Source organism: Puma concolor, chromosome E1 (assembly GCF_028749965.1).
Source record: "Puma concolor isolate L17-30 chromosome E1, mPumCon1.1.hap2, whole genome shotgun sequence".
In the NCBI taxonomy this organism is placed as follows: domain Eukaryota; kingdom Metazoa; phylum Chordata; class Mammalia; order Carnivora; family Felidae; genus Puma; species Puma concolor.
In genome coordinates, this window is record NC_141680.1 from 8,364,451 (window position 1) to 8,391,859 (window position 27,409).

General features: G+C 52.0%; 1 protein-coding gene across 1 annotated transcript in view; it reads left to right on the forward strand.

Annotated features, from left to right (window-relative positions):
• LOC147574051 (heparan sulfate glucosamine 3-O-sulfotransferase 3B1) overlaps window positions 1–26,494 on the forward strand; it is a 40,509-nt gene extending 14,015 nt beyond the window's left edge. Inside the window, exon 2 of the mRNA XM_086686072.1 lies at window positions 22,403–26,494. Coding sequence (XP_086542198.1) covers window positions 22,403–23,021 — 619 coding nt within the window. The 3' untranslated portion in view covers window positions 23,022–26,494. The remainder of the gene's footprint in view (window positions 1–22,402) is intronic.
• Window positions 26,495–27,409: the final 915 nt, after the last annotated feature.

A 27,409-nucleotide genomic window follows, 5' to 3' on the forward strand; every position in this document is an offset into this window, starting at 1 on the left:
GGGGGGGGTCAACCTTTTCCCACCGACTTTGTGACCTTAGGGAAGTCGCTCTGTGTCTTTGGTGTCAGCATCCCCATGTGTACAACGGAGGTGAGCCCGTATTTCCCCAGTCCACTGGGGATGTGTGGTCCTACTTCTCGTGACTAGTACACATCTCGTGCCCTGTGCAACACGCACGCTGGTCTATACCCCTCAGTGAGTTCGCTGAGCAGGAGCTGAAGTGGGCTCCAGGCTCTGAGCTGTCAGCATAGAGCCCGACGCGGGGCTTGAACCCACCATCCGCGAGATCATGAGCTGAGCTGAAGTCAGACGCTTAACCACCTGAGCCACCCAGACGCCCCACTTAATGATAGCTTTAAATGCCGACTGTCCGGTGTTAACATTTATCTTCTTGAGGACGGTTAGCAGGTGGCCTGCCAGCCACACTCTGAGAAGTACTGTTTCCAGTTCCTTCAACGAACAGAAAGTTCTGGAAAGATGAATAGGTGATAACGCGGAAGAAATGGTTCCGTGTTCGGGCGTTAAAGGTCCTGAGAAGCACTACGGCCCAAAACAAAACACAAAACCAAACCAAAAAAAGCCCAGACAGGACAAAACAAAAATCTGTTTTCTTTTCTTGGAGCTGGCATTCCCCGCCCCCACCCCCACCATGTACAGGATTCTCTTTTCATTCAGTATCACCTGTTACTCCACGAAGCGGTGCTTGTCCTGATGCCACTTTGGGGTACATTAGCAGACCAGGTCCCCAGGGTTTCTTACACTTTGAAGAATTTGACCCCGGACCCTGTGCGCTCTCTGTCCACCTTTAAAAAAGTGCCCCTTTGGGGAGCCTGGGTGGCTCAGTTGGTTGGGCGTCTGACTTCGGCTCAGGTCATGATCTCACAGTCCGTGAGTTTGGGCTCCGTGTCAGGCTCTGTGCCGACAGCTCGGAGTCTGGAGCCTGCTTCGGGTTCTGTGTCTCCCTCTCTCTCTGCCCCTCTCCTGCCTGCCTTCTCTCATTCTCTCTGAAAAATAAAACGTCACAAAAAAACAACCTGAGGTGTCATCATCCCTTTAACCGCCCCCCTCCTCCTCCCCAGGGTGATAGTGCAGAAAAAGTAAAGAAAGAGAAGGGGGGGGGTCGTGGTAAATCAGGGGAGCCAGCCCGGGCGGAAAGTTGCTGAGGCTGAGGCCAGGGGAAACCGACTTGCTCATGAGGATTTCAAGTCGGGTCTCGCTGCAAGCGTCTTTAGAAGGCTTTGCCCGGCTGGTGTGCCCTGAGCAGGCTAATTGCTGGTTCAGTGTTCCTCCAAGAAGCTTGTGTCTGCTTTCAAAGGTGAGGGCCCCGTCTCTGCTTGCTGGTGCAGGGGGGCGGGGGTGGAGGGCGAAGTGTGTCTTATTGTATCAGAGCACCAGCAGGATTGCTCACGCCCCGGACAGAAGGCTGAGGTCTCTGGGAAATAACCGTTCACTAGCCGCACATAAACATCAGCGCCCTTGAGCTTCAGAGGGAGCCAATCACTTTAAAAAACAAAACAAAAACAACCTTGCATTTTCCCTTTTGTTGTCTGGGGCCCAGGGGGAACCCTTGAAAGCGTTCTTACTACCCACGGCACCGGAAACGAAGGAAACTTGAAGATGAGGTGTCCCTGGGAAAGAAGGCGAGTGGAACCTTTTAACGGAGAGGGAGAGGGGGATTAATTTACCTGTTTGTACCAAACTTAAGTTACGGGAGTATCTGGATTTCCCCTCCAAGCACTCTAAACTTGCTAGATAGAATGACCTTCTTATCTGCAGATACGCTTACCATCGACTCCTTGTATTTGGGGACATTCTAACACCTGTTTGCATCGCCTCCCTCACCTCTGCCCTGGGCTCTCGCTTACAGGGGGGGGGATGTCTGGCGGGGGCTTTTCACATGGTCTGGAGGCGCGGGCCGTTTCACACCAGAGTGGGGGCCCCCACTGCACGGACTTGACTAGTTTTTCATTCTTATCGCGCTTCCCTTCCTATAAAGTTACGTATGTTTTAGCGAGATATTTAATACCCGTCTTCTCTTTCTGTGGGGCCTTCTGGAAATCGGGCAGTAAGGCAGACTCCTCGCCAAGCCATGGCCAAGGCATCTGGATGGTAGAAAGAGGTGTGGGCTGAGCACTAGGGGATGGGGTAGGGCAGAGGGAGTGTCGGGATTGGGAGAGGAAAATGGCTCAGAAGTTGAATGTTATGTTGGGAGCGAAGCCTTTATCTTACTGGCCAGAGGGATTTGTTGGGGGGGAGGGGGGCGCGCAGCTGAGCCTCCCCTACTGAAGAAATTTACAGATGCTTACGTGAGTTTTGCACTTGAATTCTTTCCGTGCAAGCATCTGCTCCCCGGGGTACTCATGAGAAGGGATGGGGCTCCTCTTTGTCACTTACTCCAGACCCCACCTCTCCCTACTGCCTCCCTGGGTAATTTGGATGACTGTCCCGGAGGGCCTTTGCTCCGTGGTCTGAATTGAAGTGTTGGGGGAGCCTTGTCCACGTCAGCATGGAAAAGTGACTGCAGGTATCCGTCCCATGTGGCTCAGGGGCTGCATTTCCCTGGGGGGGTGTGGGGAGGCAGGGGGAGGGCTCAGGAGAGCACAGCCAGGGGGCTCCTGATGAGGGGTCTGCCCCATGCACCTTTCTCCTTCCCTCTGCCTTTCTTTTCCTCTGTCTCGTCTGGTTCCGTCATTCACAGTTATCCTTAGCCTTGTGTTTTCCTCCTGTCGCAGCTGGAAACAAATACAGAATGTGGCTCGTGGCTTTTTGTGTCTGTTCTATAAAAAGAGCATTTGCCGGGGAGCACATGTGCTGGCTTCCTCAGGACTTAAGCTTTTGTGCGTTTTAAGGTCTTTGATCAAAGAAGCCACCTCATCTGAACCCAGATGGTGTCTTTCGGGGATGTCAGTTGTGGGCGGGAGGGGGTGCATGGGCCCACCACCTATTGGTGCCTGTGCCCTGTGGCTCTTCGGCCTCCACCTGTGGCACATGGATGGTCCGTAGGTCCCCCAAGCTCGAGGTGCGTACCCCGCACGAGCAGACAGCAGAGGTCCGGCTGCAGGGAAAGATAACACCGAGCGTTTGCACCGTTCAGGCCCAGCCGTGGGCTTTGGGTCCTACACGTTCGGCCCCACTCAGTGTTAAGCACGTGAGTGCCATGAAGAAGCTTCCAGCTGCTTGTCACTTACACTCTGACGTGGATTTGGTGCTGTTTCGTGACCATGGCAAAAATCCTTGGGCTTCTCTGTGCTCGGGGGCGCGGGTTGAGGGGACCGCCGGGAGGAAGCCAGTGTCAGGGACAGCCCTGAGGACCGTGTCCCCTGGAGCCCAGCGGCAGGGACGGAGAGCTAGGGAGGGCTTCCCTTAGCTCCGGGTACACGTGACCGTCCACTGGTGTTGCTTTTTGTTCCCGATGTTGCGTAGATCTGATTAATTTACGGAGCATCTATCCTGTGCCAGACTCTGGGGCTGCAAAGATGTGTTCATTTCTGAGATGCTGTTGCGTGTTTGTTTTATCAGCCCGGCCGGAGCCTGTCCTCGTGAAATTTGCATTCTCCTGGGGAGGCGGGCAGTAAAGGCATAGCAGGTGAACGAATAAAACTAGAATACTCCCACTGATAAGAGCCAGAGGAGAAATAAAACAGGACGGGGCATTGGAGGGTTAGCGGGGAGGAAAGAGCTGCTTTAATTTTAGGCAGGGGGTCTTTTTCAAGAGGTGATGTTGAGGAGAGGCCTGAATGAAGAGAAGGGGTGTCCGAGGGTCCAGGAGGTGGGAACCTGCCCCCAGAGAAGGCATTGTGACCGCACTGAAGAGATCAAAGGAAGTTGGGGGGGGGAGGGAGGACAGAGAGGAAGCTCTTTATGTTCTTAATGAGGATGCCAGTTGGGGGCTCTGTGAATGGGAGGGCCGGGATCTGACCTACTTTTTTAGAAAAACCCTGACCACCCCATAGAGACTGGCCAGGGAGAGTGCGGCTTCGGGCAGGGGTTGAGATGGCTTAAGTACAGTGGACCTTGATGGATGCAAAAAGGAGAGGCCTGGTTAAGGGGCGCCTGGGTGGCTCAGTAGGTTAAGCGGTTAAGCGTCTGACTTCGGCTCAGGTCACGATGTCCGTGAGTTCCAGCCCCGCGTCGGGCTCTGTGCTGACAGCTCAGAGCCTGGAGCCTGTTTCCGATTCTGTGTCTCCCTCTCTCTCTGACCCTCCCCAATTCATGCTCTGTCTCTCTGTCTCAAAAATAAATAAACATTGGGGCGCCTGGGTGGCGCAGTTGGTTAAGCGTCCGACTTCAGCCAGGTCACGATCTCGCGGTCCGTGAGTTCGAGCCCCGCGTCGGGCTCTGGGCTGACGGCTCAGAGCCTGGAGCCTGTTTCCGATTCTGTGTCTCCCTCTCTCTCTGCCCCTCCCCCGTTCATGCTCTGTCTCTCTCTGTCCCAAAAATAAATAAACGTTGAAAAAAAAAATTAAAAAAAAAAAAAAAATAAATAAATAAATAAACATTAAAAAAAAAAAAAAAAAAAAGAGGCCTGGTTAAGGCAGGAAAAGATTGCAGAGGGAGACCTGTTCTGGATGGGGAAGGATCTCTACTGGGAAGGCCTCAGAGAGGAGGGGGCACCCTAGTTAAGGTTTTGACGGGTGAATAGGAGTTTGTGTGCAGACCGTGCGGGGAAAGGGGTCTTCTTGGCAGAAGGAATACAGGTGGAAAGGCAAGGAGGTCTACGTGAAAAGGTGTGGATGTGGGGAAGGATGGGCAGAGGAGAAACATAATAATTAGGGTAGGACAGCGTCAGAAGGATTGATGTCTTTGGTGAGTGAGCCTTAACTTCATGACTTCAAAGTGCCATTGGTAGCACTGTTTATCCCGCACCTTCCCCCCCTTCTCTCTCTCTCTCTCTCTCTCTCAAGTATTTCAACTTGGAAGTGGGATTTACAAGATGCCGTCGAGTAGCGTTCAACGGGCATCGCTCCCGCCAGCGATCAGAAGAGAAGCCGCCCAGAAAACCCGGCAATTGCCAGAGATGCCCACAGGATGTGTTCCGGGACCCACGTCCCCTAAGCCGGTTGCTTTTTTGCTTGTCTGGATGGAGCCTTTCATTAGGGTAAAGCCTAAAGCCATGTAATTAGAAATTCCACTGCTTGGCTCTTCGGACCTACAACAGAACAGCTCCGTGGACGCTCGGCTCCAGCATTCTTAGAAGCTGAGCAGGGCCGGGCGGCTGGTGCCCAAATGCCAAACCTGGTAATTAAGAGGTGGCTTGGCAGGCACACACCTGTTCTGGGTGTGCAATTAGTGCCTGCCGCCCTTGTTACTGGAGGTTGTACCTCTGCACCGACCCCTGTGGGGGGGGTTGTAGGGGGTGGGGGGGGTACGTATGTGTCGATTTCCCCCTTCCCCCTCCCTCTCTCCTCCTCCCACCCCCTTTCCTTTCTTCTTTACTCATCTGAAGCCATCTTTCTCTGTTTCTTTTTTTTTTTTTTTTTTCTGGATGCCACGTTTCCGATCGTTTAGTCCCAAGCCGCCCCTCTCGGGATTCCACCAGCAGCAACCCCGGTTTTATCCGAAAACCAGAGTAAGAGTAGCTCTCGCGCCTTTTGCCGTCGCTGTCTTTTCTTACCGTTCAGGAGGGCCGTTGCAAAGAAGGGGACCAGCTTGGAAGGCCAGAGGGGAATGATGCTTGGGAGGAGAGCATTTGGTGGTGTGGGGTTTTTTTTTGTTGTTGTTGTTTTTTTTGGTTTTTTGTTTTTTTCCCCAAGGAGTTGCTCATCAGATACTTTTCCAGTCTGCATTCCTGGTTTATAGCCAGGCTAATTTAATTTCCAGCTGAGAGGCTACTCCCCATATGATGGTAATCTCAAATAGTTAATGAGCTAGAAGAAGAGGCAGCCTATTGAATTGATTCGCGGGGCTCAGCTCAGCGGTTTCTCAGGACTCATTTATCAGCCTCTTTGTTTCTGGGTTTGGGAGGCTCGTTCAGCCTGGCACGGCCTCCTGGATCGCCCCGCCCCCAGAGGTGGATTGAGCTGTGCCTTCTGGCCTCTGGACATTCGGAACCAGCTCGCCTTTCCTTTTCACGCCTGGCTCCCTCAAAGGGAAGGAGAGCCGAGGAGATAACCTTGGGTCCGTGCGTCTGTCTAGGACACCTGTAAAGCACACCAAGAAAAATCCCGAGTCTCCTTTCCTTCACTGCAGCCAGGAGGGCGCGTATCAGCGGCAGAGCCTTTTGGGCCCGCTGCTTTGAGCCACGCTGCCCTGTCACACAGGTCCTAGGATCTGGGGTGAGGGCTTTCCTCCTGCAGAACGCCGGCACCGCTGAAGAAATTAAAGGCTCGAGTGCGCACCGGGAACAGTGACAGAGGAATTAGGGCCATGCTTGGGAGAAGCTAATCTGATTATTTTCGTTTGTGTGATCATTTGTTTCAGTAGGGTTGAGTTGAGAAATGAACTCGAATAAAAAGCATAAGAGCACGAGCGCGGGGAACCAGTAAGAGGTTTAGCTCCTAGTTTCTAAGTTAATCTCTCTGCGAGCGTGCGCACGCACACGCGTTTTTTGAATGCAAGTAGGTTTATTTCATTATAATTTATGCCCCATGTAATTCCCCGAATTAACTTAAAACCAAGCCTTTTTATTTCTTATCATCAGAAAAGGAGAGAAGGTGGAAACCTTTTAGGAAGCGGATGGGTGATACCAGATGGGTCGGTGGGTCAGGTGGATGACTGCTGTGTTGGAGCCTTTTAATCCTGGGCGCCCTTACAAGTGTCGAGAACTGGGATGGACAGTGAGATCCGGAGCTGAACATTCTGATGTTCGATGCCAGGCTCTGCCATTGCCCCGGGTTTGATTTGGGGCGGCCCCGTTTAACCACCCCCAGCCTCAGTCTGCCCATTTCAAAGATGGCGCACCCTGCCCATTTCAAAGATGGCCCCTGAGAAGGTTGGTGTTGGAGAGGCAACCAGATCCTGGAGACACATTCCTTTCTGGTGAGTAAAGTGCAGAGTTGGTCTCAGAATTGACCTCCTCATGGTCAACGACGAGAGAACCATCTTCTGACAAAAAGGAAGCTCGTGTATTCTTTACTAGAGGCAGTCGTTTTTCTTTGTTTCATTCTTTTTTTAACACGTATTTATTTTTGAGAGAGAGAGAGAGAAAGAGACCAAGTGCGAGCAGGGGAGGGGCAGAGAGAGAGAGAGGGGGAGACCCAGAATCCAAAGCAGGCCCCAGGCTCTGAGCTGTCAGCACAGAGAGCCTGACACGGGGCTCGAACTTGTGACCCATGAGATCGTGACCTGAGCCGAAGTCGGACACTTAACCGACTGAGCCACCCAGGCGCCCCCAGTCATTTTTCTGTTGCCTGAACTTTGAGTATTACAGTGATCAGTGTCTTTGTGGCTTCCCAAGGCCACGCGCAGACCCATCATTAAGCCAGCCCATCATCGGGATCCCTGCTAAAATACGGAGGTGTGTCCCATTTGTAGGCAAAACCTTAGGGGGGTGGTGAGCAAAGCTCACGGGGCCTAAGTGTGATGCTGACGATATTACGTGGACGGAGAATGAGTGTCCCCTGGGCTCTGGCCACTGACCTAATACACCAGCCATCCCAGTTGGACTTCCGATGGTAAAGCAGCAGACTGGTGGCTGGGACATTGCTGTCGGGGTCAGTGCGGGGAGGGGTCATCACCATTGTGTTGGGATATTTCTGTTGCCTTCTGAATAAGAGCTGAGGGGTCTCCCACCCGGGGAAAGGGAGTCCTTCCTCCGACGGATACCATATTTGTCTCCTAAAGATTCCAGATTCGTGGAGAGCGATGGGTGGGGCCCCGGCTTTAGGGAGCTTCTTTCTACACTCAGATGATTCCGAGTCTCAACTTGTTACCCAGTAGTGGCACCTGCCTCCAAATGACAAATGAATCAATGCATTTAGCGAGCACAGGGGTGAGGGGTGGGGGGGGGGGGTGGGGAAGCAGGGGAACTGCCCTTTGGAGGGGTTGGAGCTACACTAATTTCCCAAACGTGCTAATGGGGCAGCAGAGGGCCACACGTCTCTTGTTCTCTCCTTTAGGTGGTGTTTGCTCAGGGGCTTAAGTGCCCTGTGTTCGCAGCCCCCGGGATTTGGAAGTAGACTCATTTGGAAAAGTAGCAGCTTAAAGGCCTTTATTTGGTTTTGTCCGTGAATGGAGAACACCACTGAGCCTCTCAGGGAGAGGCGGCCCACTCTCGGCACCCTGCCTCTGGCTCGCCTCCCAGAGAGACCGCCCGCCCACCCCAGGCTGACCCACCTGCCCAGAATTGGCCTTTCCGGGCCAGAATTCTAGCCAAAATTTGGGGGTATAGTTATCTGCGTTCTTTCAGTTTCTGTTTTCACATATATATACACACACACACACACACATACATATGAACACAAAAACCTAAATCCTTGTTTAAAACACTTCTTGGGTGAGAACCTACATTTTGCTGCTGACTCCTCCCCCCCCCCCACCCCCATCACTCTGTGGGAAGCTACAACTTAATGCCGTGAATTCAGAGCCCATTAGTGCCATGCACCACCCACCAACCCCCCCCAACCTTGCTTTAAAAACTGCAGATGATCTCGGGGTGCCCAGGTGGCTCAGTCGGTTGAGCGTCCTACTGGGGCTCAGGCCATGACCTCGCGATTCCTGAGTTTGAGCACTGCGTCGGGCTCTGTGCTGATGGCTCAGAGCCTGGAACCTGCTTTCGATTCTGTCTCTCTCTCTCTCTCTCTCTCTCTCTGCCCCTCGCCCACTCATGCTTGTGTGCTCTCTCTCTCTCTCAAAAATCAATAAAAACATTTAAAAAAAAAAACTGCAGGCGATCCTTGCTGCTATGTCTTTTCCCATCTCTGTCCTATTGCTAGCTTTTCTCTTTTCCTTCCTACAAAATGGCTTTGAATTAGCTACTTTTTCATTCCCACTGCCCCTTATTCAGACGCACAGAATCTCATTTATCTTGCAACTCCCTTATTGAAAACATACTTAAGGTGATTTCTTTTTATTTTATTTTTTTTTGAGAAAGAGAGGAAAAAGTACAGCAGGGGAGGGCCAGAGTGGGGGGCGGGGTGGGAGAGAGAATTCCAAGGAGGGCTCCGCACTGTCAGCACACAGAGCCGGATGCAGGGCCCAAACTCCTAAACCGTGAGAGAGACCCTGACCTGAGCTGAAACCGAGAGTCAGATGCTTAACCGACTGAGCCACCCAGACGCCCCTTATTTCACTCACGATTAATGAGAGAACCAGACAGGTGTTACCTGTGGTTCCGAGGAGACGTCAAAAGAACATAAATTCACTTGGAGTAAAGAAACGTTGCTGTGACTTTAGAAAGAGGGTGGGAATCGGACTTTTTTCCCCAAGCGGTGGGAAGTGGAGAAGGAAATCCACAGAGCCTCCCCCAGAAAGCGTTTCTCCGCATGCCTGTGGTCAAGAGCTATATTGCATCGCTGTGTTGTTAATTTAGAATTCCTAGAGTTGCAGAATATTTCAAAGGCAGTAAAAGCCTAGAGTCAGCTAACTGGAAGGAAGACATCCCCCCCCCACCCCGTTGGCAGTCTTTTTTTGTTCCTTCTAAATTTCTTCATGGTTTTTTTTTTTTTAATGTTTATTTATTTTGGGGAGAAAGCGAGAGAGGAAGAGACCGAGAATCCCAAGCAGGATCCCAGCTCTCAGTGCAGAGCCCGACGCAGGGCTCGAACTCATGAACCATGAGATCACAACCTGAGCTGAAATCGGGAGTCAGATGCGTAACTGACTGAGCCACCCGGGCGCCGCTCTTGACGTCTCCTTGTATCAGTCTCCAGTAGGACTCCCGGAGCCCAGATCTGTTCAATATGTGTTGCTGGGAAGCTCCATCGGCCACACTCCAAATAGATCTCTGTGCCACTCCCCTGCTCCGTCTGATGTGGCTTCTCACCGCCTTAGATCAAATCCAGCTTCGGTCTAGCATTTGTCCATTTACCCACTTACCTACTTCATTCATCAAACTCTGGGGCGCCTGGGTGGCTCAGCCTGTTGAGCATCCAACTTCGGCTCAGGTCATGATCTCACAGTTCACAAGTTCGAGCCCCGAGTGGGGCTCTGTGCCAGCGCTTGCTTTGGATTCTGTGTCTCCTTTTCTCTCTCTCTCTCTCTCTCTCTCTCTCTCTCTCTGTCCCTCCCCCACTCATACTCTGTCTCCCAAAAATAAATAAGCATTTTTAAAAAATTAAAAGAAAACAGCCCATTTATTGTTGCCACAGTGAAAATAAGGCACAGTCCATTTCTTTGGGCGTCGGGATAGGAGATCATCACCATTTTCCTTCTTTTTTTTTTAATGTTTATTTATTCTTGAGAGAGAGAGAAAGTACAAGCTAGGGAGATGCAGAGAGAAGAGAGAGAGACAGAATCCGAAGCAGGCTCCAGGCTCCGAGCTGTCAGCACGGAAGCCCGACCAGGGCTCCAACTCGTGAACCGGGAGATGATCTGAGCTGAAGTTCAGACGCTTAACCAACTGAGCCACCCAGGCGCCTCTGAGGTCATCACCGTTTTCCATCCTGGCCCCAAACAGTAACTTCTCATCCCAGGTTGCGCCCTCTTCTCTTTGGATATCTGCAAATGGCTTCCAGTCATTTAGCCTCAAGCATTGCTGGCTCATTTACGTTCATTCATTCATTTACTTGTTCATCGAGCACATTATTTGCACATCAAGCACATCCATTTTTTTTTTGCTGTTTTGTGTGTCTTTTGAAGATAAAGGTCCTTGGGGCGCCTGGGTGGCTCAGTGGGTTAAGCATCTGGCTTTGACTCAGGTCATGGTTTCAGAGTTCACGGGTTTGAGCCCCATGTTGGGCTTTGCGCTGACAGCACGGACCCTACGTGGGATTTCCATTCTCTTATTCTCTCCCCTTCTCTCTGCCCCTGCTCCACTTTCTCTCTCTCTCAAAATAAGTAAATAAACTTAAAAAAAAATCCTTAACATTCACAATCCGAACAGATAACGAACAAAACATGGAGGGCAGTAAGATTGTACCAGACGTTTTGTTCTTAGAAATAGTCATTAGGCTTAAAAATAGTTACAGGGTTAGTGTTCCGCTCAGGCTGATGCAGGGTAAAAGGCTAATCTGACTTGTAACTCTTAGCAGCCTCTCTCACTCACCATTTAGTTATTTGATCTCTTTGGTGCTTACAGTTTTGTTCCCTTGGGGGACTTGCGGTGTCTAAAAGCACAGAACTGCTAGAAATGTTAAGACTCACCAGGCAGGCAGGCTCATCCACCAAAAACTTCTCATTGAATGTAAAAAATCACCATGGGACACACACTCCCTGGAGCGTAGCATCAGCCTCCCAACACGTTCCATCCCTCCTGTCCTTCCTTGGACATGAAATCCACAGTCAAGTTGGACTCTACAATCTGTTCCAAATTTATTGCTTTTCTATATTAAAAAAAAAAATGGCGGACCATGACAAAGAACGGATGGGAATTGGGGAAGTTGGACTTTTCTTCTGCTGAAAACGGACCCTGGTGAACTTCCATACTTTTTAAGCTGAGAATTCCAAAACGGTTGGGGGGTGGGGAGTTGGGGGACTTTGGTGAGTGTCTCTGGGGTTTCCATCGGCAATGTGGTGCCACTCATTTTCTTGAGACCCCTGTGTGTCAGTGTCAAGGACTTGGTCAAGCCCAACTGATGACGGTCAGGAGTGTGAGATAAGAACCAGCAATTTTTTCTTTTGTCAGCAGTTTCCTCTGAAGTTTATCCTCTCCCTTGGATATTCTCTCTGGGTAGAAAGTACTTCTTTTCTTCTCTAAAACGTTCTTGAGCTATTTAAAGCCTGCGATAAGGGACGTTTATTTGTAGTCATTTCCTTTTACTTTAGCTTGACTTTAAACTTCCATCTCGGGATTTTTATTGGCCTAATTCACTTTATACGGTTTTCAGTTGATAACCATAAAACGGGGTCCTGTTTGTTGAGTCGAGGGGAAGGATGGAGCCCTTATCTTGGACTTCAGTCTAGAGTTGACTGGGATTTCTCTGGTCCCGAACTCCTACTGGCCGCACAGCCGGGAGGCAGGAAGGTAACTGATGATATCAAGTCTACACTAGGTGGGTCTGGTTTCAGCCAGTTGGGCTATTTCTTTCCTTCAGCCTCAGATGGACCCCCCCCCGCCCCCAAACTGTGGCTGGTTTGATCCTTGTAAACATTCTCTGCCACGTTTAAAAAAAAAGGAAAGAATCTTCCCAAGTAGGTTGTGTTTCTATTGTATTAAAGGCTGCCTCATTTTCCATTCTTCTGTGGCTTGGATCACCACACTCATTCATTGAAGTCAACCCAAGAATGGGCACTCAATATTCCTTTGTCTCTGATGTCCTACCAGGGGACTAGGAAAGAAGGTGCAATCATGAGCTCTTTCATAGCACGAGTGGAGAATTAAGGGAAGCTGAGACTTCTTCAGATAGCTTGTTTTTTCATGAGCCTTTGAATTTGAGAACCAGTTTAGTATTTTCTTTTTCCTTAGCAGTATTTCCGCAGAAATACCCCTAGGATTTACAGCCACATGCCAGAGGAGATAATAAAGAGATATGAGTGGGGTTCATTCCACCTTACCTTTGGGTAGGGTCGTGCTGCTTTAAGAGCTTTTATTCACCTGCAAATGACATCCAATTTTATTATTATTATTATTATTATTATTATTATTATTATTATTTTCTTGTAAACTAGGCAGGACAAATCTTTCCCCTTTACAGATGAGGAAAGGCAACTCCGAGATGTTAGGCACTTTGCCGGAGGCCACACAGCCTGACCCTGAACCCTGCTTTTCTTTCCACCCCACCAGGCACCAGGCTATTTAATAAGCGGGTGCATAGATTCAGGGCCCGTTGAACATTGGCCTCTGTCTGAATTCCACCCCAAGGTGTTGTTGGCCTATACCGGTGCCCCTGAGATGTAGTTAATGCATGTCAAAGAAACAGATCTCTCCATCCGGGTTCGACTTCACCCCTGCCAGCTTGGGTCAGACCACTGCTGGCTGAACAGGAAATGGAGGAGGGGTGCAGTGGGGAGAGATGGAGATGATCAGCATCATTTTTCAGATTCTGAGAGCCCAAGAACATCCTTTTAGACGAACCCATTAACTTGCATATAGAGGGAAACCGAGCCCAAAGCTTTGAGTGCCTTCCTGTCCAAAGCGGGAGCCAGAACGCACAGCCTCGTGTGCTCTGTAGCCTCTGCTTTTTTTTTTTTTTAACAGTCTTAGAAAGCCCCCTCCCCCTGCCCCCCTGCCCTGTGTGTTCCCTCCCCCAGCTTCCCGGGTAAGGGGTAGTGCTTGCCCTTCGCTCTGTGTCCACAGCTAGTGCTGAGTGTTTTCTGCAGCTCTTGGGCGGGGGCCTGTTTACAAACATTTGCACCGAGTTACCAAGGGCACAGGGAAGGCAGATTGTCTCGGGATGAGGCAGGGAGCGATTTACAGGAGCCTGTGACACAGAGGAGGCGGGCCCTGTGCTGCCAGGCAAGTCCCCCCCCTTCCCCCTCCCCCCCCCCCCCCCGCAGTGCTGAGGCTTCCCTGCCCCAGGAGCCTGTGCCAGACCCCCAAGCCAGCGCTGATCAGAGACCACCGCCTGGCCCCTGGCCCCGTCGCCGCCCAGGAAGCCTTGCAAAGCAGGAGCAGGACCGCGTCACCTCGGGCTTTGCTCACTTGGGGTCAGGTGCCCCCCTCCCCTCCTCCACTCTTGGTCCTCTGCCCTGTCCCTCTCCGCCCCACCAGCAGGGCTGGATTAACTTTCTTAAAAAGTCCGCTTCCCTGAAAACTCTTTTTCTTTCTAATGATAAAAAAAAAAAAAAAAGTGCGTGTGCGTGTGTGTGTGTTTCCGGGAAATGGGACACGTTACTCTGGTTGCACAGGATTGGTCCCGGCACACAGTCAGGTCCAATAAACGCAGGAGCGGTGCCCCAGAGAGCTCATCACAAAAGCCTATTAGCTTCTAATTGAAACCCTCTCTCCCTCCCCCCCCTCCACTTACCACCCCCCCCCCCCCCAGCCCCTTCCAGGAACAGGAACTCAGGCCTTTGTGAAGCAGCGTCTATAACAGAGGATTCTGCCAAAAAGAAAGGCATCTTGAGTTGACCCAAAGGAGCGAGATGCTCTTTTGCGCCCCACCCCCTTATGGCATTCAGGGGCTTTTCATTTTCTGAGCAGTATTGAAATTCTAGGACAATGGAGGCCAAATCCTTGCAGTGGGGGTTGGGGGCTGGGGGTGGAGAAAGGAGAGGCGAGGATTGCAGGAGGAGGAGGCCTGGGGGAGTCCAGCCTTTTGTTACTTTTCTTCTTTTCTACCCATTACCTTAAAAAAAATTATAAAAATAAAAGGAAGGGGGAAAAGGCCCCAGTAAACTTTGTAATGAGTCATGACATCACTTCCGGCAGCCCTAGCGCTCCAGCTCGGGGACCCGGGAGACCCCGAGAACAGCAGACTATTTACAATTTCATTTTAAATTATTTTTAAAACCCTCCCAAAGGAGTTCTTTGATACGCAAACATCTCCCCCAAATGGAGATAATTATTTATGGAGATGTGGCTCTTTGAACGGGTGGGCTTTGAGGCTCCCTAGGAAAGGAAGAAGGTTCCAGATAAGGAGGGGCCAGAGCTGATACGCATCTCCCGCCCACCCTTCCTCCGGCCTCCCTCGGGGTTTTGGGGGGGGGGGCGGTTAGAAAGCGGCTTTAAAGAAAAAACTTACCCAGAGTTAAGACCCACTGTTGGGAGTTAAGGTCTCTCCAGCGTTGTCCACAGTCAGGGTTTCTAGAAGTTTCTTCCCTGTCCACGGGTGCCTGGGCTTTCTGTAGGAGAGGAAAGGGGAGGCTGATAGGCTGCAGCTTGTGTGTGTTTGACCCTGGAGGTGCGCTATGACTTACAAGGTGACGAGATGGAAAGACACGGCGGGGGGGGGGGGGGGGCGGGGGTAGTTTTTTTAGGGGGTGCCGGATAATTAGGGTTGGTAAGAGAGGCCCCCAGAAGAAGGTACGAGATTAGCCCACACTTGTTACCAAAGTCCAGCGACCAGGACCGTAATGACCCAGGGACCTCCTCTTTCCCTTCCCTCTGAAAATGCTTTAATGTGGCCTAAGGTACCAAGTGCCCAAGAAACCTGGGGGAGACACCCCCTCCCCGCAACCTGCCAGCGACTTGTCTTCCAGCTTTGAGCTTGCCGCCCCCCCCCCCCCTTCCTGTCCTGTCAAGTTGGCCTCCCCACAGTGGGGATACTGAGGCATTTAGCTAGCACTGAGCCTGAAGTAAAGCCCCCAGCTGGCTCTGGCTCCTTCCCTTCCTCCCCTGGGGAGTAGAGGGGCTTGGACAGCCCCAAGTCTGCAAGATGAGGGGACAGAGCAGTCCCATTCCTAGTGATCCAGGTGTCCTTCCATAAAATAAAGACTTTGTGTGTGTGTGGGGGGGGGTTGCATATATTTTCAAGGCAGAAAGCTTGACATGTTTCTCAGACCTTGTCTCGTTATGTCTTAAGAATCTCAGTTTTTCTTTTTATCCTGGGTGGTTGGGGCAAGGGGGTGGTGGTGGAGGGGCCAGAGTGGACCGGGCCACGCAGCTGGGCTCCCTACGTCCCAGGAAGAGCCCTCAGCTCAGAGGGAGAGTGAGTGTAGACGGACTGGACTGTGGCGAGAAGGCGACAAGTCCCCATAGGGTGGTGGCCTAGGCTTAGGGGTGGGAGGGCGTGAGACCCCATGAATTCCCCAAGGAGGAAACCACAGCTCACAGAAAAGAAGCTGAAGCCCGATGAGATCCTCAGGGTCCTTTGGGGTTCGTGTTGCGGCTTCAAGTAAATTTCATTTTTTGAGACCAGTTTCGGGTTCGTGGCAAAATTGAGGGGAAGGTGGGGAAGGTGCCGAGATTTCCCTTAGACACTCCCCCCCCCCCCCCCCGCCACACACACACACACGGGACCATCCCCCACCATCCACATCGTCCACCCGAGAGGGACATTTCTTACAACTGATGAACCTGCCTGCACACGTCGTAGTCTCCCAAGTTCCAGTTTTCGGTAGGGTTCATTCTCGGTGCATACATCCCATGGGCTTGGGCAGACAGTTTCCCCTGCCCTAAAAATCCCCTGTGCCCCTCACCGTCTGTTCGTGTCGCCTCTCCCCCTAATCTCTGCAGATCCCCCTGTCTTTGTGCGGAGCTGCTGGTATGTGTGGGTTTATCAGGTGGCATTCTACTTGCCTCACCGTTTTTTTTTAACGTTTATTTTATTTATTTTTGACAGAGAGAGACCGGGCGTGAGCTGGGGGGAGGGGCAGAGAGAGGGGGAGACACAGAATCCGAAGCAGGCTCCAGGCTCTGAGCTGTCAGCACAGAGCCCCATGCGGGGCTCGAACTCACGGACCGGACCGTGAGATCGTGACCTGAGGCGAAGTCGGACGCTTAACCGATTGCACCACCCAGGAACCCCGACTTGCCTTTTGAAGGGGACATCCTTAGGTCCTAGACAGGTTTGGGACTGTGCAGGTATGAGGAAGGAGGTGGTTTGGTTTATTTTATTTTATTTTGTTGTAGGCGTGGGGGGCATAACCTTTCTAGAAACCTCGATTCTTCTGTTTCGTGAAGATTGTTCTGTTCTTGCTTTTGTGTTCCGAATTCTCAGAGGCTAGGCTCCCGCTTCTTCAAGGAAAAGCTAAAGTAAATGTAGCAGAACAGGTTCTTGGCTTGTGCCCCAGGAGGGTCACCCTTTGTCGGAATACCCCGAGCCTGGCAGCCTCCTGGTCATACTAACTTTACAGATCGGAAGCTGAGGCCCAACGTGTCAGGGATGCCGCCAGGGAGTCATGCCAGTTAGGAGCGGAACCAGAACCAGAAGAGAGGCCTTCCTGGAGACGAGTTGGTTTTTTTGTCTTTTAAGTCAACGGTTATACCCATGAGGTCAAAATACTTAAGTCCCGATTGAGCATTTTCTGATGCATAAAGCTAGACACCAAGGGTGATGAGTTACTATATGTAAGTTTGAAAGACATTTTTATTTTTAGTTTTTTTAATGTTTATTCATTTATTTTTTTTTAACGTTTATTTATTTTTGAGACAGAGACAGAGCATGAACAGGGGAGAGGCAGAGAGAGAGGGAGACACAGAATCCGAAACTGGCTCCAGGCTCTGAACTGTCAGCACAGAGCCCGACGCGGGGCTCCAACTCACGGACCGTGAGATCGTGACCTGAGCCGAAGTCGGACGCTTAACTGACTGAGCCACCCAGGCACCCCAATGTTTATTTATTTTTGAGAGAGAGAGAGAGAGAGAGAGAGAGAGACAGAATCTGAAGCAGGGTCCAGGCTCTGACCTGAGCCCAAGTCGGCCGCTTAACCCCTGGAAGAAATGTTGAAAAAGAAAAAAAATCTTCGTTGGAGTTCGGACAACATGGGGGTATTTCTGCAACCGAGCGAGGCCCTAGTCATCCCGGCAGGGGGAGGAGAAAGGGGCAGGCCGAATGTTCCCTGGTCTCTTCCCCCGGTCTCTTAGGTCTGAGCGGGAGACTGGCCCTCCCCGGCTGACTGTGGCTCACAGCTTTGTCTCCCCCCCTGGAGGGCATTTGCTTCCCTCCGCTTTGCATAAATGTCTCCGGCATCTGCCAGGCTGTGCGGAGAAGGTTACACCCATTTGAATAATCGTCCTTTTTATTGTTGTGTAATTTGCCAGTTCAAACAGTAAGTTCAGTTGCTGGACCACGGGAGCAGGGGCGTCACCCGAGGAGAGAGAAAGAGACGCAGGGCAGGAAAATTAGGGCCACATTGGCTGCTGGAGAACATCACTGTTGTCAGGCTTTTTAGAACTCTGGTTCATTCGAGTTTCCTACGCCTTTGGGCCTGAAGGTTTGTTTTTAATTGTCTGCTTTTAGAGGAACATATTAGAGCCAGCCCGCCTGGGGCCTCCGGTATCCTGCTCTGTGGCCCAGCTCTTGGTGGGGGGGGTCACCGATATTCCCAGAAGATCACTCTGCTGGTCATTGCTGGGTTTTGATGGCGGTGACACGGCTGCCTTGGCATCTGAGGGTTCATTGAAGAAGTGGGGTCCTTTCTGCTCTCTGACCTGGGGGATCTGCCTGGTCGGGATCCCTTAGGCTTGTGCTAAGGGCATTTCTTGTGCATGTGAGCGTGTCTTCCTTGGACTTGCAGCAAAGGCACCGTCCAGCCCTGTGGGCTTCACAAGTGCCCGATGGTGACACGTGCCGCGTGTGGAAGAGGGGGCTGGGGCGGGCACCGGAGGGGGGGAGATCTGTTCCCACAATCGTTAATATTCCCAGGCTCGGCTGACCGCCGGAGATTGTGGGCCTAAGACGTCTATTGTTTTGAAATCTGACTCCTATTTGAACAGTTACGATCACAGCTCTCTGATTCTAGCACTGAAATACCTATTATTAAGATCCTAATCTAGGAGGGGGGGAGGGGAGGCAGGTATCTATTTAAAGAGAGGGGACGTGTGTGTGTGTGTGTGTGGCCCTGTGTGCTCCTCATCAGATTGAGAAGAAACAGGAGGTTGGGAAGGGGAAGGAGCCTCGGAGGGGTGACTGGGCCCCCACCGCCCACCTGCAGGTCGGTGACCTGTGTCCAAGGGAGCCACCCTCTCTCCTTCGCGTGTTTCTTCATTGGTGAACTGGGGATCTCAGGACCCCCCCCCCCCCCCAGAGGCGCGTCGTGAGGATTAAATCAGATAATGCACGCGAGAGTTTCTCTGCAGGCTCACAAGCACTATATAATTATTAGCCGTGATGATCAGTTTGAGAAACTGGCTTGCATAACGAGCCGCTCAATTAAGCTGCAAACCTCCCCCCTGGCCTGAGGCCGGCTTGTCCTGCTGGGGCCACTGGGAGGGGCACGCAGGGCCCACGCGCGGGGGAGGGGCTTGCCCTTGGCCATGTCGTCGTCTCCTCGTTTCTTCTTGGTACTACTTGTGCCCAGAGAGGTTTTGGGTACCGGGACGGGAAGCCCGGCCGGGGAAGGGAGGGGGGAAGGAGGGAGCCCCAGGAAGAGAATGGAAAAGGCTTCGTTCCAGGACCTGGGGTTGGGGGCGGGGGGGAGGGGACTTGCCTGGAAGCTGCCGGAAGGTTCGGTGCCAGGGATTTTCCCACACGGTCCTCAAGCCGTGTTCCCCACCCAGTGAACCCACGGGGCTGTGCTGGGAGCTGGTGGCTCTGTCTTGAGCACAGGGCCCGCCATGGAGGACCGCTCCCCCCCACCCCGCCCCCGGAAGCCTGTGGAGGGGACTCAGGAGGCATGTGCGGAGATGAGGGAGAACCCACTTGTGTACTCCACCATCAGCCACGAAGCAAGGGGGGAGGAGCCCACAGGCTCCAGTGGGCAGGGGCTGAACAGTCTGTCACGGCACGAGTCCGCTGGCTGTCATTTGCAGGATCAGAGAAAGTCCTGGGGGCCCCTTGTGTGCTCTTTGCCACTATGTGCAGACTGCAGACCATTCTGGGGAGAGAGGGATCCCCTTGGAGCTGGTGGCAGCCAGAATGGCTTGGGTGACCCCCAGGCGGTCAAGCTCAGGAAATCCGTCCGCCGTTCAAGGAATCTTTCTTTGTGGCCAAGGAGGTTTTGCCTTTGGACTTGGGGATAGTGAGGCTCTCCCGGTTTCTAGCTCTGTTCTGTGGTGTCTTACTCCCGTCGCCCAGTGAGCCATTTCGGTTGCTGCCAGACCCTTTCTTTAAGGACACGGCGGTGGGGTTGGGAGGAGGTGCCTGGGTGGCTCAGTCGGTTAAGCGGCTGACTTCAGCTCACGTCGTGATCTCACAGTTCATGGGTTCAAGCCCCACATCGGGCTCTATGACAGCACAAAGCCTGCTTCAGATCCTCTGCCCCTCCCCCGCCCTGTCCCTCGAGGCTCCCCCTCTCAAGGATACGAAGAGCTGTGGTGGTTGGCCTTCTTTCCGTCGTGATGGAGGCACTTTTACTCTTAAAGAATGTCCAGATGTCCAGTTGCCAGTGACTTAATACCCGGGGCAGAGAGAGAGGGGGACAGAGGATCCGAAGCAGGCTCCAGGCTCTCTACTGACGGCAAGGAGCCCGATGCGGGGCTCAAACTCCCCAACCACGAGATCGTGACCTGAGCCGAAGTTGGTCGCTCAACCGACTGAGCCACCCAGGCGCCCCTAGACTCCACCTGCTTTTGAGTGAAACACATCACAGACTGAGAGCCAGGACTCTTTTTTCCTCCATCCCATTAGCCCCATGACACTGCCACGTTCACCTAAGTGGTTAATGGGCAAAGTGGGTCAATCCAGCCTTAGCGCAAGCCAGGGATGGCTCCAGGGCTGTGAAGCGGCCTTCCTTGGGGACGACCTCCTTCCCCCGAACTTGTTTTTGAAGAAGGAGCTCTCCCAGCATGTGGCCCTTTCTGGCTCGTGCGATAGAACTTTCTGCCATTTCCGTAAATGTGCTTATTAGTAAGAGGAGCTGTGCTCTCAGTAGATGAGGGGTGGCTTGAAGCTGGAGGTTTAGGATGTCCTACTGGGAGGTGAATATTTGGTCAGAAATGATGTGGGAATTGCCTTCTGTAAAATTCCCGGGCCCACGTAGAAATCTCTATCCCATGGCTAATGGAAGATTGTGCATCCGGGACCAAAACTGAGTCTCCAGTTAGTTCACACGTCTCCTTTCCTTTTGATGTGCACACATGTGCTCAATTTTGTCCCACCATATGCTGTAAACTGCGGGCTGAACACAGTAATACTGGAAATAATCCTCTCGTAGGAGCAGCAGTTAGTATGTATTAATTACATATGTTAAGCATGTTCAGAGCATGTTATGATCATTAATGGTCTTACTCCTCTTCCAACTTCCATGAAGTAGGTACTGTCACCTTCATTCTTACAGATGAGGAGGAGAAGCCCAGAGAAGGTAAGACAGTTACTCAAGGTGGCACAGCATACACACCGAAAGCTGGGATTTGAACCCAGGCCATCTGATGTCTGAGCCCACGTCCCTTAACTGTTTAAACTGCTCTGGCTTTACTAACCTCCTACAGACACGCTGGATGAAGTACCACTGTTCCCACATCACGTGGTGGAATGCTCTAGGCCAGGGAGCATGTAAGTCACAACCTTCCATCATCGGTTAGTGTTATTTGCAAAGCTAACTGCCACCACAAAACAGCTTTTTTTCTTTTTTAATGTTTATTTTTGAGAGAGAGAGAGAGAGAGAGAGAGAGAGAGAGAGACAGCGTGAGGGGGAGAGTTGCAAAGAGAGAGGGAGAAAGAAGAATCCGAAGCAGGCTCCAGGCTCCGAGACATCAGCACAGAGCCCGACGCGGGGCTTGGACCCACGAACCGTGAGATCAGACCTGAGCCGAAGTCGGACGCTCGACCCACTGAGCCACCCAGGCGTCCCTTTGTAAAGATTTTCTTAATGTTTATTTATTTTTGAGAGAAAGAGTGTGAGGGGAGGAAGGACAGAGAGAGAGGGAGACACAGAATCGAAAGCAGGCTCCAGGCTCTGAGCCATTAGCACAGAGCCCGACGCAGGGCTCGAACCCACGAACCATGAGATCATGACCTGAGCCAAAGCCGGATGTTCAGCCCACTGAGGCCCCCTCCTCCGCCGGTGCCCCCAAAGCAGCTTTTTGGTGCCAATATCATGGCCTGCATCTCTTATAGGTTGTTAACAGTTTTGTCGGCATACTTTTATTAAAATTAAGGCTGTGATAGAGATCTTACGAGCCCCCCCCCTTTTTTTTAATGGAATCTAAAGTATTTTTTGGAAGCTTCTAGAGCTGGGTCTTGGGAATTTCCTCTTGGCAAGTTTGCGTCCGTTTATATACTTCCATCCGATTTCACCTGGGTTTTAGGTTGCCGCGTGCTTTTTGCCGTGAAGGCGTTTTTGTCCGTGGTCGCCGCGTTGAAGCAGGTATGGCGTGGATGGGCCAGGGGGACCTCTTCCTCCTGGTTCCCGCCACACATGTGCCCAGGCTTGGTGAGCACACAAAGACAGGCTGGTGGGGACTCCCGGAAAGCACTGTCTCTGGGGGCTCCAGGTGCTGTTGTCAGGAAGGGTACATACCCAGAGGCCAGGGGCCTTTGTGTTGTGACCCCTGATGTTTGGGGCGGTCCGGAAAGCTGGGCAGCCTGCACAGTGAGTCAGGGGTGGTGCCCATGACAAGATCGGGAGAAACTCCCCTCTCTTCCTTCCTCTTTTCGTCTCGGAGGAAGGTGCTGTCATACTTCACGGAGATAGCATCTGGCCTCCGTGGGGATGTTAAGGTACCTTCCGGGGACGACCCGCTGTTGGCACTCTCTCGCGGTTCTGCAGCCGTTCCCGGTAACAAAGGGGAAGCCGGGATCGAAAGTGTCGTCTCGGAGACGAGACGCGCGGCCAAAGAGGCATCCCCTCCTGAGCCGACTTTGCTCTGCTTGCTTTTCCCCAGGGACCTGATGCCGAGGACCCTGGACGGGCAGATCACCATGGAGAAGACGCCCAGCTACTTCGTGACCCGCGAGGCGCCCGCGCGCATCTCGGCCATGTCCAAGGACACCAAGCTCATCGTGGTGGTGCGCGACCCGGTGACCCGGGCCATCTCGGACTACACGCAGACGCTGTCTAAGCGGCCCGACATCCCCACCTTCGAGAGCCTGACGTTCAAGAACCGCACGACGGGCCTCATCGACACGTCGTGGAGCGCCATCCAGATCGGCATCTACGCCAAGCACCTGGAGCACTGGCTGCGCCACTTTCCCATCGGCCAGATGCTCTTCGTGAGCGGGGAGCGGCTCATCAGCGACCCGGCCGGCGAGCTGGGCCGCGTGCAGGACTTCCTGGGCCTCAAGAGGATCATCACCGACAAGCACTTCTACTTCAACAAGACCAAGGGCTTCCCCTGTCTCAAGAAGGCCGAGGGCAGCAGCAAGCCCCACTGCCTGGGCAAGACCAAGGGCAGGACCCACCCGGAGATCGACCTCGAGGTGGTGCGCCTGCTGCGCGAGTTCTACCGGCCCTTCAACTTGAAGTTCTACCAGATGACCGGCCAGGACTTCGGCTGGGACTGACGGGACCCCCCCCCACCCCACCCCGCCGCGCGATGTGACTTTCCTACTTGGCTTCTATGTTGACAGAGATTATATGTATGTAAAATGTACAGAAATCTATTTTATAATAATTTATTTTTAATTCGTAAGCAATTAATTCACTAAGCTGCCTAGCCACACTCTTCAGAGGGTTTAGTTTCATAATCCGTTCACATTCCAAAGCGTCTCATGGGTTCTTTTCCTCACAGTTGATGGTGCTTCCGTGTGCCCCCCCTCCCCCCCTCCCCCATTCTATTTAAAAAGAAGAAAAGCACAACTTGAGATTTTTGTCGTTACGGGTACGCAGCCTCCGATCGCTGGCTGAATTCGCTCTCCGTCTCCTTGTGTCTTGGGTTTCCTAGTGCGGTTCCCATTTCTGTCCCTGCCTGCACACCTCGCAGGAACGCGACACCCCCCTCCTCCCCCCAGAGGGTCACGTCTCCTGTGGCAGCTTCCTCGCCCCTGTGTTGACATTTCCGGGGATGTGGACGCCAAACCACAGTGCTGAGGCTTGTCCCCCAAGTCTGCTCAGCTCGTGGGGGACGTCCCTGCCTTTGCGGGGACGCCCACCTCCTTTCTGGGGAGTCCCTCGTGCCAGGGTCCAAACGTTTACTTGGGCGTGGGGTTTTGAAAGATGGCCCTGTGTCGTCTTCTGCCCCAGTCCCTGGTTCATTAAGCAGCTCGAATCGTATGCAGACGGTAGCTCCTCCTTCCCAGGCCCCGTGTGTGTGTGTGTGTGTGTGTGTGTGTGTGTGTGTGATGCTGGGATGCTGCTTTAGAAATAAAGACGACCTCTGATTTGCACGCATACGCCATGCCCCGTTCTCCAGGCCAGACAATTCTGCTTTGACACACCAAAGAAATCCCCTAGGCTAGCAGAATCTCCTGGCACAGACCGCACGGGTCCAAAGGGGTCAAGTGCATCCCACCCCATCAGAGTCCGCCAAGGTGCTGCTAGGTGCACAGCCAGCCCCAGTTGGGCACATCCCAGTAGACTGGGAGTAGACAACCTCCGAGGGGAGAAAAGACAAACCCCCACCAGAAAGGCGGCCAGCAGAAGTGAGTCGTGGCCCCCTCGCTTGATGTCTGGAACTCTCCTCCTCGGAATCCCTGGCTCATCCCAGATTGACAACACAGTCTGCAGCCGACGGCCAGACTGCAAGAACGAAGAGTGGCTCTTGTAAAGACAGGCTGGGAAAGCTGGCCCCGTGTTGCCTGGGGACACTCACGCCTGCCAGTTGTGAAGATGTCCCCTTGTTTGAGCTAGGTCCCGGCAGAAGGTTTCCAGCATTGTTGCTGCTGATGACCGAATATTCCCCTCCCCCCCGGTACCTCTCTGCCGAGTGAGCAGTTGGAGGTCATTTTTGAGGACTTAGCCTGTGGCAGTTGGGTAACCCTATAGCAATGTCACGTAACGAACATACTCCCCGTATCCTGTTTCCCGAACCACAACTGCTTCCGCCATCAGAGGGTTTTGATTCGAGTTCTGCTTTCGCCGGGGCACATGCGGGAAGGTAACGCACCCCTTCAGAATGGTCGGGGCGTGATGGTCACGAAGTCGCTTTCGTGTGTCGTTGCGGGATAACTTGCCCGACAGAGTACGAACACTTGTATGAAAGGAGAGAGATGGTCCCTCTTTAGCAATCGGTCAGGATGTCACTGGTCATTCGGTGATGTCTGGTTTGTGTTTGCCCACAAGTTTCAGCCCGGGTGTGCCCAGCTCGCCCTTAGCAGCAAAGCGATCGTGGGTCGGGGGAGGTCTGTGTAGGACGATGGGCCGGGGGGGGCTCCGTGCGATCCTCAGATGTTCTGTTCGTTTCAAAGCTCTGTTGTCACTGCCTCTCCCAGGTAGCTTAGCACCTGCATTTAGGGGAACACCCTAACCCTGGCGTGGGTCTTTCTCCCTTCTTGCTGCTTTGGCATCAAGACGTCTGCAGAAGGGTGCCGATTGGTCCAGAAGGGTGCTGATGGGTCGTGTGGTTTTCCAGTCCGAAAGCTCACTGGCAATAAAACCACCGATGCTGCTTTTCAGTAACAGGGTATCGTTTCAAGTAAAAGCCAGTGTCCGCCCCCTCCGCCTCATCCTGCCCTGGCCACACTCTGGCCAAATGCGAGCCCCGACAGGGCTCGTGATGCAGAGTTGCAGAAAGGTTCGGAGGAGGGCTTGCGACAAAGCGGTCAGCCTTCGGGTCCCCGCCGTCTCTCCAGGCTGGACCATTTGGATGAAGTTGTTTATTCCCTGCCTTAAAACAGAAACAGGAAGTTTTCAGATAGAAGGAGGGGAGGGTCATTGAGTCATGAGCCCTGAAGCGAGTCAAGATTCTATTCTGGGTCAAATCCTTGAATCCAAACAGATGGCGCTAATTAGCAATGACGGACTAGAGCACGTTTTTCTAGAGCAGACAAATAAATCAAACTTCCTGCGCATCTCTTCATAGAGGTCTGATGGCTCGTAATTCCTGACGGATCCAGACGCGACATCTGCCCCCAGGTTACACCTCATCGTGTGATAGTTATTGTAGAGCCCGAACCCCCATGCCTTCCTCCTGTAGGAGTTAAGCAACACAAACACATAAAATTCAGCCTTGAGTTTCTTCCTGTTCTAGCAATCTCCAAGGCCACCGACTCAAGTTTTTTAGCTGTTAGAAGACAAACACCCATTTCACATTTTGGCCTTTTGTCTGCGCACGTTTTGGGTTTCTTCCAGTTTAAAGCTCTGCTATTCAGTGGGGTACTTGACCCCTCTCGGTTTTGTCTTCTTTATTAAAAGCAAAAAAGATAAAAATAAAATGGGAGGTTTTTTACTGTCCCAGAAATCCGTGCTCGCTTGGAGGTGTTTGTATCGTAGTCTGGTAACTTGGTAGGTCGTACCTGGAAAGGTATTTAGGTATATTGGCTGCCTAAGAAATACTTATTTGGATGATGGAGGAAGAGAAATTATCTTTTTCATAGGATTCTCTTTGGAAGTTATTTCGAGTGACAGTTTAGACTTTTGGAGAAAGTTTCAGATCCTGCCAGGATATTTATTTACGTAAGAAAGGAAAACAGAAGGCTCTGATAAACTAGAGATACTTAAGTGTGGGTCTCAAACACAGACATGTCCGTGTCATTTTTTTTTTCGTTATTCTCGAGAAGGATGGTCCCTTAAACTTAAAGGTGTGGTTAGATTTTTTTTTTTCGCTTTTGTAACCTTAATTTATGACGGAGTTCATTCAGCCCAGGAATCTGAAATACTGTGCAAATTCTGGCGGCGTGTCTTCTATAACCTGGATGTTAGAATAGCCAATATGTACAAAAAAAAAAAAAAAAAAAAAAAAAAAAACAACTAAATCAAGTATTTTGTCCTATGTATAACACAGATTAATTTTACACAGAGAAAAGAGGTTTCTAGGAAAATGAAAATCTGGTAATTCATACTATTTCTTTGTATGGACGAATAAAATATATTTTACCAACTTGTGGGTACTTTTATGTCTTACGGCATGTTGCAGAGGGACGGGGGCTGTGCTGGTTTGTTGAATAACCAATCAGATGCGCGCGCACACACACACACACACAGGCATTCTGAGGGTAGGTTGATTGGCAGACTTCAAAATCCAACTAATCTACAAATATATGAGGCAGGTTCTTTGTAAATGACTCTCAAGGCTACGAGATCAGCGGGGAGGCCCCAGCCCCCCCCCGGAGGAGCGTACGTGGCCCTCCAAGCACACCAGGGCTGCTGTGTGCTGCTGTTTCGGACTGCATCAGGCTCCAGCCAGGGTGGCAACCTGGAAGCCACCATGTGGGGGGACCTGTGTCACGCTGCAGGTACGGTGAAGCAGAGCTTTGGTGGCTGGGTGATCTGGATAGAGGTAGCATTCCCTTCCCACGTGCACAGAGTATCCTCACTGCGGTTCTCTATCTTTGGCCCATAGCAGGAGACTTCCTGTTTCTTTCCACGGGACACACCCTCTGGACGCTGATTATTTACTATTTTTTTATTTAAAAAAAAATTTTTTAAGTGTGTTTTGAGAGAGACAGACGGCATGAGCAGGGGAGGGGGGGGGAATGAGAGAATCCCAAGTAGGCGCACTCTCAGCACAGAGCCCGACATGGGACTCGAACTCACGACACCGTGAGATCGTGACCTGAGCCGAAACCGAGGGTCGATGCTTAACCAACTGAGCCACCCGGCCGCCCTAATGATTTACTACTTTAAACATTTGGTTCATTCTTGTATCTTACTTAGTTTTATTTTCAATTTTCAATTGAGATTTAGGTTGCTGCCCCTCTGGTTGAGTTTTAGAGCAGCTGACACCAAGTAAGCCTCAACCCGGAGAGTTGATAACCCCGAGGCTTGATAAGGCTCAACCCCGAAAGTTCTGCCT